Genomic DNA, 22,785 nt, shown 5'->3' on the forward strand with positions numbered 1-22,785 from the left:
TGTGGTCGAGCGGTTCTAGGCGCTTCAGTCTGGAACCGCGCGACCGCTACGGTCGCAGGTTCGAATCCTGCTTCGGGCATGGATGTGTGTGATGTCCTTAGGTTAGTTAGGTTTAAGTAGTTCTAAGTTCTAGGGGACTGATGACTCAGATGTTAAGTCCCATAGTGCTCAGAGCCATTGAGAGCCAATTTGTGCTGTACATTTTTGTAACACGCTGTACATTTTATGTGGTCATTACACTTACAGTCTCTCTGGGTAGTTACTCCCAGATTATTTACTGTAGACAATGTTTCCAGGAGTTTGTTATAAAGAACGTGGGTGTAGAGCAGTGGATTTCTTTTGCTATGTGTGCGCAATATGCTACATTTATTTACGTTCAGGGTGGACTGGCAGAGCCTACAACATTCATCAGTCTCCTGCAGGGACATTCTACAAACCTATTTGTCTTCTGGCGTTATTCCTTTCTTATACACAACCGGTCCATCTGCGAACGGTCGTAAAGAGCTTCCGGCGCTTTCTGCTGCATAGGTTTATAACAAGCAGCAAACGTCATTTCTTTCTTGTAATGTTGTTTGCTATGGGCATCACTATTTTTCTAAAATTGTGATGGATTCTTTATCACGTATTTCATTAGTGAAATTGTGTGTTGTGATGGTGCAGTTAAAATGATTATCTGCTTGAAGAGGCACCCACAGGACGACCCCAGAGGAACACTGAACACAAATCTCACTGCTCGCCTTTCTACAACCAAGTGATGTGATACCCCAGAAAATTATTCTATGAGACATTGTACACCGTAAAACTGCAAAATATCTCAGGAGACTGAGTCCTTTGTTCCCAAGACAAGTAATTTTAACGTATAACAAAAGTAGCTGGACTGTCTGAACAGTTCACTGACACGCATCTTCCAGTGCAACTTTCCATCAGCATGTGCACCAAAATATTTGTGATATTCAACCCTGTTTACTGACTCCCTGTCCTGTGCTACATCGGTTGCTGATATCGATCTATTTGTGCTACACAACTGAATAGGTGTTTTCTTAAAATTTGGAAAGTGTTTATTTTCATAGAACCACCTAGTATTTATTTGGAAAACGTTATTAACAATCTCTTATGTTCCTTTGTCTCTATAGTATTTATTGTACCTCCACTATCGTCTTCAAAAAGTACTAATACTGCTTGATGAATGTTAACGGGACATATATAGGAAATAAGAGTGTACACAAAACTGAACGTGTAGTCACTCCTGTTGTGATTGCCTGCAGTCACAAAATTTTCTCTACTCCCAACATCATTTGAATTATTGAGCGCAAATTTTTTGTTCTGTTTGGTAAGTAAGATTCTAACTAATTGTGAGTAAATCCCTCAAATCCATAAAATGTAACTTCTTCGCAGAGAGTAATATGATCTACACAATTTAATGCCCTGGAAAGCTCACAAATAAAAACCAGCTGGCGATATCTTATTACTCAAGGATTGTAATACTTCATGAGTGAATGTATAAATAGTATGCTCAGTTGAGCAGCCCTTCCAGAATCCAAACTGTGATTTCCTAAGCAAATTGTTTCCACTGGAGTCTGAGGCTACTGTTGAGGACATTACATTCTTGATTATTTTGGAGAAGGATATCAATAAGCAAATTGAACTATAATAGTCTGTCTTGTCGCCTTTTTTATGAAGAGGTTTATCAGTTGCATATTTTGACCTGTCTGGTGAATATGACTGTGCCAGTGGCACACTGCATATGTCTCTAAGGAGATGACATATTACACTGGAAATTCGTGAATTATCTGTCACAACTTGGCATTTAGTTTTACTGTGGTAATGTCTCGTACACTGACCGATTGCCCTTTCTCCCATTACACAATACCCCATATAATTTTATTCTTATCACCCTCAGCATTAATGTGTATTAGAATAGGCATATGTCTGGACATCTTCTACATCTACATGCACATTCTGCAAATCACTGTGCAGTACATGGGAGAGGGTACGGTCCATTGTAAAAGTTATTAAGTCTTCTTTCCGTTCCATTCACGAATGGGGCGCAGGAAGTTTCAAACAAAGGCAGTTATTTTAATAGTATCTACATTAGTTTCGTCATCCATCTGAAATAACGTAGCCCCCAATCCCGTCTCTGATGCATCAGTCGCAATGAAAAAATCCTCTTCCATTCGCGGATGATGCAGCAGCGGAGCATTAACTAGAGCGCTACGTATTTCTTCAGAAGCTCGACTACAAGCATCAGTCCAATGCAATGGTATACTTTTCCTCAACAATTGTAACAAGCATTCTTTATTTAACAACTGATGCGAGATAAACTTCCTGAAAAAGGACGCTAATCCTAAGAATGATTTTAGTTCCTTCCTATTGTTAGGATTCGGACAATTTTTAATTGCGTCTAACTTCATAGGGTTTGGTACTATTCCCTCTGGTGTAACTATATGACCAAGAAATTTAATTTGATTTCTACCGAATTTTGATTTAGCCAAATTGATTGTCACTCCATACTCCAAGAATTTTGCAAATACACGATTTAATAATTCAAGGTGTTCTGCCCAGGTTTCTGTGGCAATTAATAAATCGTCTACATACACCGTAACTCGTTCCAACAGATCTGGACCGAGCACCTTGTCTAGAGCTGATATAAATACACCACCGCTGATGTTTAACCCAAACGGCATTACCTTAAATTGATAGCTTCTACCTAAATAGATAAAAGCGGTATATTTTCTTGATTCTTTAGAGATCTTTGTTTGCCAATATGAACTTTTGAGGTCAAGAGAGGTCAAAAACTTCACTCCATGGAATTTTTGTATGAGTTCTTCAAGGTTTTCGGGACGAGTTCTTACTGGTTTAATTATTTAATTGATATCTCTCGCATCTAAAACTAAACGTATTTCTGCATTTGGTTTAGTTACAGCTAAAAGAGGGCTGGAGTACTCGGAATTTGAAGTTTCTATAATACCCCGGTCTAACATCATCTTGATTTCCTTCGTCACTGCTTCTCTTTTTGACCAAGGGACCGAGTATGTCGTCTTACAAAACGTATTATGAGGATAGATCTCAATGTGATATTCGAAGTTCTTAATTATGCCTGGCTTCTTATTAAATACAGGCAAATATGATCTTAACACTTCACTTAACTCTATCTGCTGTTGAATTGACAAGTATTCCGATTCCCTAACCTTTTCGTCAATTCTTAACATCTCAGTGTCAACATCCGTTAATTTGTCACGGTCGTCACCTACGTAATGCACAGTATTCCTTGGAACATAATTTACAACCAAATTTTGACAATATTTTCCTAAAATTATTCTCTTCTTTCTTAACATTATTCTTAATGGCTTGTCGTTAACAGTTAAGGTACAAACACCTTCCTTAATGTCTAGGATTGCACCATATTCACATAAAAAATCCATTCCCCAGATGCACGGTGTAGTCATTTTAGACACTATCAAGGAATTACATTCCAAAGTTGCTTCTTGTAGTTCTACTGCTACCCGTACTTGTTTAATTATCTTTTGCGCTTTAGCGCTAAAAGCCCCCGAAACGGTACATCCCGACACTGGTAAAGTGAGTAGCTTCTGTTGCCTACCAACCATACTTAAACAATTACGCGTCATTACGCTGACCGTTGCACCTGTGTCAATCAGAATACTTATAGGAATACTATTAATCTTAGCATCTACTATCGCCTGTAACGTAAAATCCTCTTTGGTGACTTCAGCCCTTGGTTCCTTCATTAATCCGTCTCTGATGTCAGAGCCGTTATTCTAATTAATGACATTGATTAACCCGTTAAGTTTGCCACCCTCCTCATAACCAGCCATCCGACGAAGACCTAAAATGACTACCTTTCGTTTGACCGCCCGCCAGCTAGGTTCCTCGGTGGTTCGTGTATCTCAACTAAATCACTTCATTCCCATTTTGTTGGTACACATTATCTCCTCTTACATTCCTATTATCAGGTAATGGTATAGGTCGATTAGCATTACGTGGACTACTGGCAGTATTGGGATTATTCCAATCTACATTAGTCATTTGACACGTTCCCCATCTAGATTTACTCGAAGGCGCCATCGGAGCACAGATGTTTTGTTGACCATCGCCACAACATTGGTGGTTTGGCGATTGCCGCCCTCCATACTTTCTTTTCCTATTCATGGTTACTACATTTACTCGTTGAAAACTATTTTGTCCCTGCCCTTGGTTATTGTTTGGTGTAAAAGCACCTTTAGTACGATTATAATTTCCATTCCAATTTTGAGTTTCTTTTTGCCTACGATCGTTTCGTGCATTACCGTTTTTGAAGTTGTGGTCGCAGTTAATTAAACTCTTATTAGTATTAGACCTATTTTGGTTCCAGTGGTTGTTATTACCATTATTCCCACTATTATAATTACTATGGTTGTTGTGCGATTGTCTGGCGTCTTCCATTAACACATCTATCGAGTCAATTACTGCTGAGAACTGTTCTACGTTATAATCCGGTGCATGAATAAGTTTTTCCCTTATACTGAAAGGCAGCCTGCCCTTCTATATACGGATTACCTCTCTACCTGAAATAGGTTCTGTCCAGTACCCAGTTTTATTTACATAGCGTTCAAAATATTGCCTTAATATTTCTTTTCTAGGGTTATAAAATTCGGGTTGGTAAACTTCTTTCCGTAAACGTTCTTGACGACTCAAGGACCAATACTTTGCCAAGAAAACCCTTTCAAATTCTTAACACGTATTACACGTTTCGCTAATTTCCGCGGCCCATAATGCAGCTTCTCCTGTTATCTTAGACATGATAAATTGGATCTTATCATAATAAATGTAAAGCACCAGTTTGCTTTTGTTCTACAATATTATTTTTATTGCTAACCGGTTTTCGGCTTACAAGGCCATCTTCAGACATTTACTGAGTATTACTTGTATTACTGTCCATGTTTAACTCCCCTTGTAGTTGTCTCATCAAATACTGTTCATATTTTACTTTGCTCATTTATTTAATGTAAACTGGTATACAGCCACTGCTTTGATTATAATGTTAATGTAAAAATGCAGTACCACCACACTCTCAAACTGTAGGTTCCCTCAAACACCTCAATTTTCCTGCATTTAGTAATTTCTGTTTATCGTATTGATATGGCTTAAGTTCCTCGTGTATTCTGTATTTACATTGACAACTGTCTCTTCTTTTTTAATTGGTTGTGTATCACTCTCCATGTTTCATACTTCTTGATGCAGCCTTGTCTAGTACTAATTTTATCTTATTTCAATAGTTATGTTTATCAATAGAAACTGTTATGTAGGCATGCTATTCTTATTTTGTGCTAAGGGTTTTCCTGTCAACTCCATTGTTATTTATGTACTGTTCAGTTTTTACTATTTCATTGCAAAGATGTTACTCACTGTATGTTTCTACTTTACTCTAGATGTGTTACTTCTCTTCCAATGTTGTCTGCTAACATTTAACTTCTTTGGTGATAATACTCAGTAAATGCCTGAAGATGGCCTTGTAAGCCGAAAACCGGTTAGCAATAAAAATAATATTGTAGAACAAAAGCAAACTGGTGCTTTTCATTTATTATTATAATGTTGTTCTACCAAGAACCGACGGAAGATTCTTTTAACATGGATCTTATCACATTCTGACCAACTGCGCGGAAATATTCTCTTAAATGAATTTATGAACACTTTGGGATTAATGTTGTTTTTCTCACTAGAGAATGTAGGAAATTGCCTACTCTTAAATATGCTGTGTTCCACCTTTAAAGAAGAAACACAACTACGTGGGACATGCGGGTCATCCTCTACTTCCCAATGTGAGCTAATTCCCACGGATCACTAGTAAAGGTGTTAGACTGTATATATATATATATATATATATATATATATATATATATATATATATATATATATATATATATATATGGACGCTTTGTCTCGCAGTTGAATTTCCTTGGACTACCTATATCTTCATTTTCTGGTTTTGCGTCATTGTTAACTTGTCGCTCTGATACTTGAGCGAGCTGTATATAACAATCACGAACAACTTGAGTTTTAATTTGATTGAATTCTTCAATAAACTTTTATGTTAATTCTTCAAATAGTTTACCTTGACCGAGTAAATAATTATCGATCCTTTTAACAGTCTGTTGTTGAATTTCATTCAGATGGTCCGTGATATTACTATAATTATCTGTTAATGAATTAACCCTTATGGATACCACATCGCATTGTTCCGATAAATTACTCAGATTTTCTCGCAATTTATCGATACAATCGATAATTTTGACATCCTGTTTTTCTTGTTTGGTTAACCTGGATTCAACATCTTCAAATTTGTTATCTACTTTAACTTTTGATCCTCAAATCTAGCTTCAACATCCTCTACCCGACTCTCTACTTCAGAAATTTTACTATTTACGGTTGCCTGTAATATTGCCTGTTGTTCGGCTATTTCGGAAAATTTACTATTAAACGATGCTTGCTATTCTGAGAATTTAATAGCTTGCTGTTCGAGTACATCAGAAAATTTATTATTGCCTGCTTTTCTGACATTTGCTCACTCATCATATTTCATTTTGATAACATAGTACTAAATATGTCTACACCTCCAGAGATGTTCGGTGCGGCATTAATTCTACACTCTCGATCGGTAACTTCGCTAACATCAGAATTATTGTCTGGTATTTCTACGACTTTATCCCTTGTTCTACTCCCCGATACACTTGGTATCGCTTCCTTCTCTTGTTCAGTAAACGTGTCACCCCCTACACTGACAATATTCCTGTTACTTTCATCCTGTTCTGGCAAACCACTAATCTCCTCTTCTAATCCAGGAATTCTCTTTTCTACATCACTACGCGGTTTTAAACTTCTTTTAGGCATCATGATAACTACTGAACACAACCACAATGAAATCTCAATTAGCACTACAGCAGAAAATCTATTCTAACATACTCAAATGATCACTTATTTTGTGGACTGCTTACTTTTACTGTCGTGATGGATTGTCGTGGCGTGGGGTGTGGTCACTGTTGACTGTTGTTGGACGCGCGGCGTCGTTCTGCTTGTAGCTCACTTGACGTCGTGGAGCGTTGTCTGCGTTGTAGAGGAGTCAGCCCCCCATATCGTCTCTGCAGCTGTCGTTGAGAAGAAACGTCGGACGGTGTGATGTCCGGCGTCGTCAAGTCCAGTTAAGTCCTGTAAACAAACAATGTGTAGTTGTTGCTCATAACTAGCACTTCGTCCTTGCAATGTTCCGTCTAGCTTCGTCTTCTCGTCGAGGCGTCGACTGGTGACGTTAGGCGCTGTGATGTCTCCCAGATGAGACGACAGCTGGCGTCTTCGAGCCCCGCGTTGTAGGCGCCAAAATGGTGCGTGTGGAGCGTGCGCCCGGACTCAAACCGTGGTTTGATGTAGTCGACGCCGTGGAGCTGCTACTGCCACAGCTCGCGCGCCAGACTAGAGACACGATGCGATATAACGCCAGTCCCCGTAGATTAACGGGAGAAAAAAAAAAAGAAAAAAAGAGAAAAACCTGAAAAACTTCCGAAAAGGCGTTCCCTGCGTAGTCGTCGTATCTCAATTACAAGTCCGCAGCGTTTCCACTTATAGGAACTCGGATAATCGATGCTTTTTATTATTAATATTGTATTGTTAATTGCCCGGATTTGCAGTAGTTATTAATTCTTCTCTCGTTCGCATAGCACACACCACTGATTGCGAGGAAATATTTTAGTTAACAGTTCTTTCTTACGCTGTTGTCCCGGGTTCGATTCCCGGGGCGGGAGGGGGGGTGGTCAGGGATTTTCTCTGCCTCGTGATGACTGGGTGTTGTGTGATGTCCTTAGGTTGGTCAGATTTCAGTAGTTCTAAGTTCTAGGGGACTGATGACCATAGATGTTGAGTCCCATAGTGCTCAGAGCCATTTTTTTTACGCTGTTGTCTCGTTGCTATGGAATTGTTTTGCTGGTATGCAGCGAGATCCAGAGATACCCTTTGATTCAGTCTTTGTAAGATTGCGTCGTAATACGAAAATATTGTAAAGTTCACTCCTCAACTAATGACGTGAATATTTGCACTTCAATCAAATAGTCTTTCATGAGTAGTCGTTGATTTAGTCATTTATCAAGCTATTTGATGATGTAGTCCACACCGGGTATTTAACTGGTAACGAACAGTTTATTGTTATTTTGTCACTAAATACGTATAACTCCGGCAGCACATGCACACGGAATAGTTTAGTTAAGTCAGTCCGATTGAGTTATAGTCTCTTGGCAATTACCACAATCCAACACTTTAGCGTAAATGTTTTATCTTCATGCTGTCGTGTACTTGGGTCTTACTCAAGACTAATTGCGTGTTTTCTTTCATAGAATGTTCACTTCTCCTTAAGGTCCAACTGATTTCAAGTCAAGTCCAGTGTTCACTAATTCCAGAATGAGATTTTCACTCTGCAGCGGAGTGTGCGCTGATATGAAACTTCCTGGCAGATTAAAACTGTGTGCCAGGCCGAGATTCGAACTCGGGACCTTTGCCTTTCGCGGGCAAGTGCTCTACCAACTGAGCTACCGAAGCACGACTCACGCTCTGTCCTCACAGCTTTACTTCTGCCAGTACCTCGTCTCCTACCTTCCAAACTTTACAGAAGCTCTCCTGCGAGTCGCGAGTCCCGAGTTCGAGTCTCGGCCTGGCACACAGTTTTAATCTGCCAGGAAGTTTCGTTCACTAATTCCGTTATTAGATTTCAATTAACCCGTAGTGCACGTTTAATGAGTCTATCTGTTCCTGCCTCAGTTCATAAAATCAGTTTCTTAAGCCGTGAATCCCGTCACGCAACAAACACTTCTAAACTCGAAAACAATCTCGTCACGATTCGCAATCTCAATAATTCAGATCAGAACTGCCCTCGTACGCCTGCACTGGATGAGTTCTAGCAAGCGACTTCTTCTGTGGAAGAGCATTGTAGGCGCACTTAATTTCTTCGTTGCGCTTACAACTCTCTTCCACATAAAAGTTATCTCTGATGACATTACTTTGGACTTAACTTTTGAGATATTAATTTCACATTTGTCACATGGATATTTCTCCATTGCTGAAATACGATGTTTCTTCTTTCTCTTTCGCTAGCAAATATGCTCAGTGGTGTACAGTGTAGTTGTTGACAAAACTCTTTCGTGTTAGCTCGTCGGCAAAGATGTTGCAACTGCCAAGATAACTTTCCCTACTTCATGTTCTTTCTTAATTGACTTTAAGGTGGTCATTGGGGCATTTGATTGTTTGAAAGCCTCTCTGCGTGCTGTAATTAGTATAATCTTGTCCTCACGGTCTCTATGTGAGCCATACATAGGGACTGGAAATAAATCCCTAGAGTCATCACTTACAGCCGGTTCTTGAAATTTTGTTAGCAGCTCTTCTCGGTACAGTTTACATCTAGCTTTGTGTACGAGTTCAGTTTTCCTCAGCATCTCTGCGATACTCTCCCATGCTTCAAACAAACTTGCGACCATTCGTGCTGCCCTTAGTTGTATGCTTTCGATATCCTCTGTTATTACAATGTTGTGTACATCCCACACATGTGAGCAGTATTCTAGAATGCGACACACGAGTGATCAGTAACCAATCTCCTTTGTAGGCTGACTGTGTTTCCCCAGTATTCTACCAATGAACAGAAGTCTACCACCTGTGCCGGCCGGTGTGATCGTGCGGTTGTAAGCGCTTCAGTCTGGAACTGCGAGACCACTACGGTCGCAGGTTCGAATCCTGCCTCGGGCATGGATGTGTGTGATGTTCTTAGGTTAGTTAAGTTTAAGTAGTTCTAATAGTGCTCAGAGCCATTTGAACCATTTGAAGTCTACCACCTGCTTTACCCACTGCTGAGCGTATGTGATGATTCCACATCATATATCTACAAGGTGTTAGATCCACGTTTCTGCATGATTTGACCGATACCATCTGTGACTCATTTATCTTACATTCATAGGATACTATGTCTTTTAAGTTTTGTGAAGTGCACAATTTTACATTTCTGAATATAAAACGCAAGTGGCCAGTGTTTGCACCACTTTGGCTTCTTATCAAAATCCGACGGGAAAATTCACGCACCTTCTTTCAGACAGTATTTCATTTTATAGAACTGCGTCTTCTGCAAAAATTCTAAAGATACTATTAATACTGTTCACAAGGTCATTAAGACACAGCATGAACAACAACCATCCCAACAATCTTCCTTGGTGCACACCCGAAATTACTTCTAGATCTGATGACAACTCATCATCAAACATAACATGCTCCGTCGTCCATACCAAAAGAATCCTCGGTCCGGTCCCAAATTTCCTTTGATGCCCCACGTGATCGTACTGTTGACAATAAGCGTAGGATCGGTACTCACTCAAATGCTTTTCAAAAATCAAGGAATACTGCATCTACCTTACTGACAGTACAGTAGGTGATGTGATAAAAATGCGAGTTAGATTTCTCATGATCGATGTTTTCGAAAACCATCCTGATTGGCAGGGAGGACGTCATTTTGCTCGAGATGTCTGAGGTCAGAATATGTTCTAAGATTCTACAACAAATCGATGTCAAGGATACTGGACATTAGTTTTATGGATCAATTCTACTACCCTTCCAGTAAAAGGGTGTGACGGGTGCTTACTTCCAAATACTGGGAACGGTTTTCTGATCGAGGGATCAACGATGGGTTATGGAGACAACTCAACCGCAAATTCAGTATAGGATCTGATAGGGACTCCATTGCGTCCAGGAGCTTTGTTCATCTTTAACGATTTCACCTGGTTTCTCAGCACCACTATCCCTAATATTTATTTCACTCATCTTTTCAGTGGTACAAGGATTAAATTTTGGGCAGTTGTCCTAGGTCTATAATTATTTTCCTTAAAACAGTACAGTATTTTTTGTAGAATGCAAGTAACGTCAGTTTTTTTTATAAATTTCCCATTTATTCTTAAATGAGATGTTAATCTATTTGGTTATCCATGGCTCAGTTATTTTTATGATCGATTTGGTTCTTTTTTTATTGGATATCCTGGATAATTTTTTAGGAAAGATACTCTCAAATACTGACACAAATTTAGTATGGAGTACACTGAATTTTACATTAACATCTCTTTCTGTATATAGCTCATCCCATTCCATCTCTTTTAACTTACTGTGAAGATACTCAAACCTTTTCTTCATTTATAAGCCTCACTACTCTGCATCACGTGCCTCAGATCTGCAAGCTGCCATATGGTTTATTTCCATTAACTGTTTAACACGCTCGGATAACCCATTAACAATTTGGTATGGGTTACTTGTTTCATACTGTTCAGGGTCTATGAAAACGTTATCTGTTAGGGTCCTGATACGTTACCGAAGGTGAATTGGGAAATTCAGTACTGAAGCCAGATCGAAACAGCCAAATAATAATTCCAGTTCATTTTCTTCTCAGAATCGTTTAAAAATTCTAGTTTGAAATCTCCACAGACCACTAAATGTTTCTTCTCAAAATTGCATCTAGATTTCTGATGAATAGTTCAGAGTTTTCCAGAGAGGTTTGTGGACTGTTAGAGTTTCAAGAGAAGTATAATGCAGTAGCAACTTAAACGCACACGCTTCTAGATTCTGACCCACACAAAAAGTACTTCTATCAACATCTTTCACTTTGTGTTCAACTTTTACGTATGTTGCAACTCTTCCTTTCTCCTTGTTAATTGTAGTCAAAAATAATGTTAGTCTACAATACCAAATTTTGAGCTTCTGTATCCATGTAGTTGCAAGGCGTTCAAAGAGGTACAGGAAATTTATTACTTCAGAGCTATCCACATGTTGTAGGCCTACAGGAAGAGCATCTACCTTCTTTTTAAGTCCTTAATGTTCTGACGAAACAATTAGTTTTATCTTTCTGGGAACTTTTCTGTTGTAATTCTTTCAAGATTGTCAGCATCTAAGCTGTCAACAACCTAAAAGAATTTGTTCGTCTGGCGCCAGTAACTATAGGGATTCAACCTCGTATACATGTAGCCCCGTCACACTTCCTGCAGTATACTCAACTAACAGTCGTGACCCCTCCAAGTAACGTACTGGCTATCATTTGCTTATCGTGATTTCATCCTTGCAGCCTCAGGTACATCACAAATATGAGACTTTGATGCAGCAAAAGCAAGCCACTCAGCTCTTTCTCAGGTACATCACAAATATGAGACTTTGATGCAGCAAAAGCAAGCCACTCAGCTCTTTCTCAGGTACATCACAAATATGAGACTTTGATGCAGCAAAAGCAAGCCACTCAGCTCTTTCTCAGGTACATCACAAATATGAGACTTTGATGCAGCAAAAGCAAGCCACTCAGCTCTTTCTCAGGTACATCACAAATATGAGACTTTGATGCAGCAAAAGCAAGCCACTCAGCTCTTTGTTTACACAGCCGACAGCTGTTTCAAATCAGGACTGGTCATGCCGCTTCAAAACCTCTACAAACCCCACATAACTGTGTGCTCTTGCTTCTCCTATCTTTTCCCTCTCACTTCCAGTGAAATATCCTAAGTTCCTTGCCAGGCTGTTTACTGTTCTTCCTAATGTAAGCACCTGAAGTCATTCATCAAAATCTCTGCAAAAAATCTTGTGTGTTTCTTGCACCTGTCTAAGCTTGATACTAAGTTTCACGTTGCCTGTGACATGGTATTCTACATATAGTTTTCCCTGTAGCATTAATCGAAACCCTTCCCGTGAATGCGACATAGCAGCAGGAATCAATTACATTCTGTCTTTTCTCGACGTAGCCTTAAAATAGTTCCTAGGTGTCTGCTGTGCAGTACTATGCCCATAAACTTCTTGAGGCTCTTCCTATTTCAGATGACAAGTCAGGCTGATTGGTAAACGAAATTTGGGATGTGATTTATGAGGTTTTCTCCTTTTGCATGTCACTTGTAACTCAAAATACGCCGTTTGTAATTCTGCCAGAGGATCGCAAATATTCCTTCCCTGTTCTACGATTCTCTTTTCGCGACTGCACAATCTCCAAGTTCACAGGAGGGCCTCATCTGCTACTGTACTGGCCTCGCCGCTACAATCGCCCCAATGAAACACCAACCCATACTTCTGAGATGTTTCTCCCATACTCACTAGCCTATGGCACTGTAATGTCTCTTGCAGCGGTCTCTCCGCGATATTTTCAGAAAATTTTATAAATTATATAACTCAGTACATATCTCGAAATATCTCTTCTTATCTTACCGATTATCAATGCAAAGTAGTTTCAAACCCAATTATTCCTTGGAGCGTCCATTTACTCCATGGAATAGCTTCTCTGCTATCTATGTTTTCTCTTACGAAAAGAATGGAGGAATTCTTGCCGATTAGTCGTGAAAGTAGGAGGATGTATATGTATGTATTGTTGAGCTAGTCGCCATCTTGATCAGATTCTGTATGAGAAGGAATTTAATACATGAACTAAACTAAAGTAAGTGTGTTCGCGTATTATTTAACTGATTATTATTGACAGTGTCTGTGTTGCACGGGATCGGTGGGGAACGTCTGATTTACACTGAACGAACCTGCCGTTTTGTATACTCAAGATGTCCAGTTTATTACTTTCAATAAATGGGCTAACACGGTCTTACCAGCAGATCTCCGGTCTTCCCCATGTGGTCACCGAAAGTTAATAATTATTACAAATGTTTCCAGGAGATCGACTGACAATTTTCGTCGCACCGAGACTTCGAAATTGCTTCACTGCCTTATGGAATTTGAGTTAAGCTCAATTTAATCAGGATAGAACAGTGTTGAACTGTGTGACTGTGATAAGCCTGCTTTGTGATTGAAAATTCCCTTAACATACGCATGTTTTTACTATCCTGATCAGTGAAGCCAAATCAGGCCGGTGTGAGAGAGGTTTTTTAAATTTTAGATCCCACAAAAAAAAAAAAAATTAAAGCACGTACACCTTTATCCTACATGATGCTACTTCTTGCAGTAAATCGAAAAAAAGCTAACACGTAGTTAAACTACAATAAAGTAAGAGACGTGCAGCTAAATTCTAGACGACAGACGTTGGTAAACACGAGAATGTAAGCACCACACAGATATGCACAGAACGTAATTTTTGGATCGAAACGATTTAGGTCCAATGACTTCTGTATCGCAGATAGGGGTGGAATCTACTCATCGAAAATAATATTGTTGCACAATTGCATTTACCCAAAACGAAACTACCCCGGAATATTATTCCGTTTTTGACTTGGATATACTGCCAGCATGCCCCTCCACTAGGAAACAAACATGGTATCTGTGAAGAAGTCCATTCGAGAGAAGGCAAGGCGTCTCTACGACAAAGTGGTTGTCCTGCGTGACGCAGTCACTGGCTTGTACCACCTGAGTACAACAACACCCCGGTACTGGCACTGCCACCCTGTCCCTCTTACCACTCACGAGGCGTCAGATTCGCACCACGACTAAAGATAGCCCAATTATGGCCACTCATAAAATTTCTGTCTTGATATGATCACTCGATATTTGACGACCATAACACGACCGTCAATATCAGTACCTATGTAGTTGCGTTACCTTTTGCCCACTATCTTGAACTTCCACTGTTCAGAGGGTGGTATGGGACTTCAAGTCCACCTGCCACACATTCCAGATCCACTCCAATGATCTCATTGGAATGATGAAATGAAATGAAATGATCGTGTGGCATTGTTGGCCGGGAGGCCCCATCTGCGGAAGTTCGGCCACCGAGTGCAAGACTTATTTCAGTCGATGCCACAGTGGTCGACTTCCGTGCCGGATGATGAGGACAACACAATGCCCAGTCCACGAGTGGAGAAAATCTCAAATCCGGCCGGGAATCGATCCCGGGGCCTGCGGCGTGGGAGGCAAGCTCGCTGAAACCTAGCTAAGCAGGCGGTCACTGCAATGATGTCATTGTAGGATACAAAAATTTTACCCTTACACCAAGACAGTAAGACCGCCATCCACCGGTGACACAGGACCTTATAAGCCCGCTACAGATTTTACCGATTGTTTCCCTATTTTTATCGTACGATTATCATTGAAGAATATGTGTATGCCTACAATAACTTATATTTGTGTGACGTTGCTGTCGCTGGTTTCGTATTTAGCGTTTGACGATGCGACTTTGGCTCCAGTAAGGTGCACAATTTTCGCATGTATGCCAGAAATACTTTCCGTCATGCCCTATTTTATAGTTTTACGCTGTAGACAATCCATATTTTGCTGCAGATCTGAAGACGGTCACAGTTGACTGAAACCAGCAGTCTGTGGACTTGCAAGTTTGTGACCACAGACGTGAAATAAGAGTAATTTATTCTACATTTTCGGGTCACTGTTCCTTTCACGACCATGTCGCAGCTTATGTAATAGACCATACTTATAGTAACCTAAGACATTTTTAGGGTGATGCGCTTATGTAAGGAGAAGTGCTATCTGAAAAAGGTGCTCATATACCTAGTCAGTCCTCGACGCCATTTTCAAGTGGTGGAAAGACTGGTAACTTGCTTTAAACGTTCAGAAATGTGAAATCAGTCGACATTGTGAACTCAGTAAACTCGTACAAAGACCAGAGTGAAACGATTTGGGGAGGTATGAGATGGAACGACCGCACAGCCTCAATCGTAACTGAAGTAGGAGGCCCAGTAAAGTTCGTCGCTGGCATACTGAGGAAATGCAGCTAGTCTATATATGATCTTGCTTACAAAAGGCTCGTGCGAGCCAACCTGGAATATCATTTGGTTCTATGAGAATCACACAAAACGGGACAACCAGGGAATTTTGAAATTATACAAAGAGAGTAGGCAAATGTTCACAGGCTTGTTTCAGTTTCGCGAGAGCGTCAAGTGAATGCAGTAAATTCAAAGGTCATTCATCCCATAAGAGCAGACAAGGTAGCAAGAACCAGCACTCCGTTAAGAATCCGCAACTGTACTACAGTCCCTTAGGGATCTTGAAGACGAGATTGAACTAATTAGCACAGGGTAAGTTGAGAAATCACTTCTCCAGTGCACACTGAGGGTATGAAAGTGCAAGCAGCCCTGCCATGTAGCACAGTGGATTGGTTGGTTGGTTGGTTTGGGGAAGGAGACCAGACAGCGTGGTCATCGGTCTCATCGGATTAGGGAAGGATGGGGAAGGAAGTCGGCCGTGCCCTTTCAGAGGAACCATCCCGGCATTTGCCTGGAGCGATTTAGGGAAATCACGGAAAACCTAAATCAGGATGGCCGGACGCGGGATTGAACCGTCGTCCTCCCGAATGCGAGTCCAGTGTCTAACCACTGCGCCACCTCGCTCGGTAGCACAGTGGAGAGTACCCTTTGCCAGACATTTCAAAGTGTCTCTAAATTATGGACGTGCGAATAAACTTGTTGCCATTGAAACTGTGACGCCAGAATGGATAGCAAATGACGGCGTTTTACTTATTGAGCATGTGCAGTACAGTAGGAAAATAAATGATTACATTCACATGTGATTAGGGAGGGGGGAGTATACAAGGTGCAAAATTTAGTATGCAGTGCTGGTACCCATGACGTGGAGAGTGACTGCAACGCGGTTCGGCATGGAATCGCACTGAATTGGGATGAGAGATACGGGCCTGTCATCCCGCGTTGCCCCATCTCTGTGCCAGAGCTCCGAGGCTGGTCAGTGGCAGCGTGCTGGTCGCTCGGAAACCCCGTGACTGGACGTTTTCAGTGGGTGAGAGATGGGAAGAATTTGTTGATCAGGGCAACCGTTCAACAGTCTCTGTATAAGGTTGGTTGGGACAGTACAGGCACGATGCCTACATATGTATAATGTCACAGAGATCTTGAAAACAGAACACAGCTAACAGTATATACGAAGACAGTAACTTGTTCTCGAAAGAACAGTTACTGTTGATGACCGTGCAGCTTTTTCCTGGAATAAATGATGACTAACTGAAAACCTCAACTGCCGACAGGTGTTGTTGATGTACCTCGATGTGGACAGCTGAAAATGTGTGCCCCGGCCGGGACCCGAACCCGGGATCTCCTGCTAACATGGCAGACGCTCCATCCATCTGAGCCACCGAGGACACACGTGAATAGCGCGACTGCAGGGACTTATCCCGTGCACGCTTCCCGTGCGACTCACATTCCCAACTGTCCACAATTCTACATTTGTATTGTACCTTATAGACATTTGCCCAGCCACTCATTACTCGCGCACGCTTTGGCGATCCCCGTAAGAGTTTGGGCAACCTGTGCGCATTCGCACAGACGAAGGTCAATGGCCGGGCTCAGATGGATGGAGCGTCTGCCATGTAAGCAGGGGATCCCGGGTTCGGGTCCCGGTCGGGGCACACATTTTCAGCTGCCCACATCGAGGTATATCAACAACACCTGTCGGCAGCTGAGGTTTTCAGTTAGTCATCATTTATCACAGCTAACAGTCTTAAAGAGTCAGAAATCTACTGGCTGCTCTTGAACTTACCGACCATGTGCTGTGTACAAAATGGCACCCCACACAATTAGACTATGTTCTGGCCATTTGTGAGATTGATTAATGCTACCTGGCCATCTCTGCCATCCTTGGAGCCTCCATGCACGGATATGCCCATTGTGGTGCTGTGGTTCAGAATGGGGACTCGTCTGAAAGGAGGACGCGGTGCCGCTCCTGTGTCCAGTGTTTCTGTTAGCTGCATCCCTGCAGCGCGCCTCTCTCTGCTCCCGCCTCAAGGGAAGCCGCTGCAGAGGTCTCTGTGCTGACAGTCAGCTGAAGTGCTGATCATCTGCCTGTGGGAGTGTGGAGTGCAGTTTTTGACATACTGATATTTGTTGTTTGCCACGTTTATGGTGTTCCAAATTCAATGGCAGGTAGTGTTGGTAGCAGCTGTCATTATAACCTGTCTGAGTAGTCAGCTTCCAAATCTCAACTATGTTTCACAGACAGTTATCCTCTGTACGAAACGTGCGAGACTTTGGAGCCAGCGTCCACTGCGGTGCCGGCTGTGGCACGCCTGATACCGCGCAGCTGGAGCCGTGGACAGCCGCCACCTGCAGAGGGTGACCCACCACCTGCTGACAGGGAGGGGAAGGGGGAGGGGTGCGACGGCGCCCTGGCGGCGGTTCGCCGCCTCAGGAACACCACGGCCAGCGAACTCACCAGGTTTCTCGAGAGCCGCATCGCTGCCGACTGCATTCGCGCCTGCTCTCTTCAGGGGTACGTACGCCACTGAAGGCCCCAAACACTGATCCTACACTCAGTCTTCTCCTCGTCTTCTTAAACTTTTTCTGTATGCTGTCATCTACTTTTTCTTATTTCCGAGACTAATATACATTACTAAGAACACTTGACCAAACATTGGTCTCTTTCTGGTGGACGTGACGCTAATACCTTTGTACTGGTAGATGGGACAGCTCGGCTGTGGAAGTGGAAGGGTAGCCCACAACACAGACAGACAACAGTATTCACAATTACAAGCACTCAAGCTTTAATGATCTTCCACCAATAAAGACTCTTAAGGGGAGCCGGTGGTGCCTATGCTGCCCATGTCAAAATCACTAAGTTTGAGGAACATTTATGAATAATCTACCAAATATAAAAATCTGAAATTTTTTTTTACATATAGAGTGGTTTAGTATTGCAGTTATGACAGAGGGATTTTTGAGTATCTTTTCTAGTTTCCTTCCAATTATTTTTTTTATTAATGACCCAAATTTTTTTACAAATAATTGCTTTATAATTAAACTGCAATGAAACTACTGTACATATTGCCAAATGGCTGTCTTACAATGTAAGTTGGACCACTAGGAGTGCTGTATAAAAATTTCATGTCTCTAGCTTGAGTGGATTTTGAGAAAATGTTCCTCATATTCGAAAAATTCTAATTTACGGGAAATGGCTATCAAAGTTTCTCAATACATTCCTGCACTATAGGATGGATTATCAGGGTCTTCTTCTTCATCCTCCAAAAGCTTCCTCTTCTGTCTTCTTTTCTGGCCTGTTGTTCCATCATACTTGATATGCCTTTCTCTTCCTTCTGCTCCTCTTATCCTTTCTCTGTCAATCGTACAGTGTTCACGCCAGCTGTAAATCCTAATGCCTTCAGAACTTCACACTTCACACTGTTCCCTTGGTTGTAGGTTGCTATTGCATCATAAATGCCAAAGTGCAGTGTTTTTATGCTTACAAACACCCTTTTAGGAATCACTTTCCAAATCAAATTGTTTACGCTCTCATTAGGATTCTGCGTCTTTCCGTGTAGACATTTGTGTAACAATTCTGGCTGTGCTAAGTCATGAAAAATTGGTTTTATTCTTCCCTCCTGATTCTTGTACATACTGCATATTACCCGCTTTACACAAGAAATATAATACTACCAACAACAGGAGCAGCACTGAACTAATTCGAAACGGTAAACAGCAAAGAGACGATGTTCCGCGCTCTTATTCATTGTAGTATCGCAACTTGGTATTAGTGTTAATTTTCTTTTCCCTACGTTCTTCCTCTTCTTATATACATGGTTACTAAAACGTGGCACCGTAACCAGAACAAAAGTGTACGACAATATCAAATGGAGCAAGATGTTCGAAATTCTGAGGAAAATAGGAGTAAGCTGTAAGGAAATACGGGTAATATTTGTCACAGAAAACAATGTAGCCAACCCTTGCACACTCGCTGTATGCGTAACATAAGGCGCTGTACGCGTAACAGGCCGAGAAAATCCCAAGCAGTTCGCCAGGAAGTCACGAGAGGGTGTTAGATGCATTCAGCGGCCGCCCATTTCCTCTGCAGGCGTGGGGGAAAATGGTAATAACTCCACTTCTAGGGCGAGTAGAACAATAATTCAAAGAGGAATGTTCCAATTAACTTTCGGTAGCAAAAAAAAAAAATCGTAATTTTTTTGGATTTGACCACCTCCGGGTCCCCTTAACAAATCTCAATTAAGCAAGGACATAAACTGGGTTACAAATATACGTTCACCTTCAACCAGTGAATCCGGCCGTACGTGGGGTCTGGAGCCCTCCACCATCCTCCACACCTATAAATCCCTCATCTGCCCTATCCTTTGTTGTGCCCATCCGGCTTGGATCTCTGCCCCCCTGCCTTTTATAAATCCCTCCAAATCCTTGAACGTCATGCTCTCCGCCTCGCCTATCGCATCCGTCTCCCCTCCTCCACGCGGATCCTGTACGATCTCATCCCCTTCCCCCACCTCCTCCTTTTCCTTGAAAGGATACGGATCCTGTACACCTCCCGTAAACTCGATGCTCCTCACGCACTCGTCTCCCCGATCCTCTCCCACCCCCGCCCGCTGCCGCGCCTGTATTCTCACGTCCCACCCGGTCTCCATCTCTCAACCCTCCTTACCCTCTCCCAAGGTGGCTTCCACCAGCTCCCCCTCCCTGATGATGTCCTCCTCCCCTCCATCTACCCCTCCTATCAACTTTGACCCTGCCCCCCCACTTCCGGTGTCCTTTCCTTTAGGCACCCTCCCTCCCTTCTCTTCCCTTCCCTTCTCTTTCCTTTTCCCCTGTCCCGTCCCTCCACCCCTCTTGCCCCGGGCTTCCCCTCCCCCTTCCTCCCTCCCCCTACCTCCCCTGCCCGTGTCATCTCTGCTCCCCCCTCTCGCTCTCCCACCCCCCTTCCTCCTCCTCCTCTCTTGGCAGGTCCCCGGACTCGCACACGCCCAGTGAACATTCGCGCGCCGGAGGGCATCGCCTTTAGTGTCTCGTGTGTGTGCCTTCGTTTGTGTTTAGTGTTTGTTCGCCGGAACGCCGCCACTGTTCACGTGTACCATCGCCATCATCCCTGTTTTGTGCGCCGTGTCAACTAGTGTCAGTAGTGATGTTTTCTCGTCAGGCGTGAACGGCTCCGTGTTTTTTGGTGTCTACATTGTTTTGCCCGCCATTTTTGATTGTATTCTCTGTGTCCCCTCTATTTATTACTTATTGTAAATCTCAAGGCTGAAGAGCGGCGTACCCAGCTGCTGACAGCCCGCCTTGTGTAAGGTGATAAAAATTACAATAAAGAAAAAAAAATCAACCAGTGAGTAACCCCAATAAAGAATTACCAATCAATAAAACGTAGAGAAAGGACTGCTTTACAAGAATGCTTAAATTAAGAAAAATCATGAAAGCTAAGTTACAAATTTTATGTTAAGCTTCAACAGGTGAATAAGCCCAATAAAGAATTCTCATTTAAATAAAAAACAGATAGGAAAATGCCTTACCAAAATGCTTGAATTGTGTAAAATCATGAAAAGCTGAGTTACAACTTTTCTCACAAACTACTTACAGCAAATAAACAAGTTTGATCTGCTTAACCAGAAGGTAACTGCCAAGTGCAAGCGACCGAAGCCACTCGGAGCGGACGACCGCCCCACCGCTGGTCATCAACCGACATCGTCACGGCCCAGTGGCCACCGTGCCAAAACAGACTGACGTTTCGGTAAGCGACCGACAGCAATACAGGAGTAACAGTGACTGACGGTCGGCGTACGCCTTACGAAACACGGCACCCCCTGAAGCGGGAGCAGGCACAGCTGACTAGCGGCCGTACAACCGCGAACAAACAAATCTCACGCCGCCCGTACAAACGCGGGAAATGATAGCGAGCGACAAGACGCCACGCGAAAAGCAGCAACCGTGCCTACCCCTCGACCACAGAATGTGCCCTGTCTCCTTGTCTATGGTGAAACAATTTATAGCACACAAGAAACGATTTAATAATGGCATTCGTTCAACGCAAGATCAGTTAACAGTCAGGTTCAAAATGGTGCAAATGGCTCTGAGCACTATGGGACTTAACTTCTGTGGTCATCAGTCCCCTAGAACTTAGAACCACTTAAACCTAACTAACCTAAGGACATCACACACATCCATGCCCGAGGCAGGATTCGAACCTGCGACCGTAGCAGTCCCGCGGTTCCGGACTGCGCGCCTAGAACCACGAGACCACCGCGGCCGGCTAACAGTTAGGTCCAGTAAAGATTTACCAATGGATTTACCTTCAAACCAACTTCCGGGCCACAGGCGGAAATTAGTAAACTTGGCATAAGTTTTCACCAGACCGATAAACAAGAAATCAAATTAAACAGTTGCCAAAAATACAGTCACGATACGCAAGCCCTTCAGGACCTTGCTATCTTACAGTTATTAACGGAGAAACATACACAAATGAATGACGAGAAATTCACCATTTAGAGCAAAAACACACCACAAAGGTTAAATTAATTAATTTCCAGGCGAGCCAGTCACTGAAAGCTCAGTTCCACAAGATTAGGACTAACGTCACTCGGCAGCAATATATTTGTGTGCTTGATAACTAGGTTGCCCCAACAGGACTCCACAACCCAAAACAGGTCACACGTTAGCTGTCTTGTTCTCGGATACTAAAGCACCACCGGGCTAAGAAAATCGCGACGAAAAAAGAAAAATCTCTGAAATTACAGCTGTCTGCAGGAAAACAAATGAGTCATGGTGGACGAACGTAAAGCACAAGCAACTGTTCCAGCCGGAGCGTAACCTTTTCAATGCACATTGAAAGGTGGCTACACTGAGCCACAGCGCCAGAGAGTTTTGTTTCGCCGCCTCCACTGGCAGTGATTATTGAGAAGTAGCGGAGGGCAGTGCTTGTTGAGAACTCGTAGTAGTCAGTGCTTGCTGAGATGTCGTAGTGAAGAGTTCTTGTCGAGAGGTCGTAGTAGGGAGTTCTGGTTGAGATGTGGTAGTAGCGAGTCGGTGTGGAGATATTGTAATGATTAGAGTGCTTTTCATCAATATAAATGAAGGTAACAAACTCCTTTTC

The 22,785-nt window shown here is 42.3% G+C and overlaps 1 protein-coding gene across 1 annotated transcript in view; it reads left to right on the top strand.

Moving 5' to 3' along the window:
- Nucleotides 1–22,785, top strand: part of LOC126426562 (uncharacterized) — a 74,762-nt gene that overhangs the window by 11,949 nt on the left and 40,028 nt on the right. Inside the window, exon 3 of the mRNA XM_050088461.1 lies at nt 17,922–18,195. Within this exon, the coding sequence (XP_049944418.1) occupies nt 17,922–18,195 (274 nt within the window). The remainder of the gene's footprint in view (nt 1–17,921; nt 18,196–22,785) is intronic.

The sequence above is a fragment of the Schistocerca serialis genome, chromosome 11, assembly GCF_023864345.2.
Source record: "Schistocerca serialis cubense isolate TAMUIC-IGC-003099 chromosome 11, iqSchSeri2.2, whole genome shotgun sequence".
In the NCBI taxonomy this organism is placed as follows: domain Eukaryota; kingdom Metazoa; phylum Arthropoda; class Insecta; order Orthoptera; family Acrididae; genus Schistocerca; species Schistocerca serialis.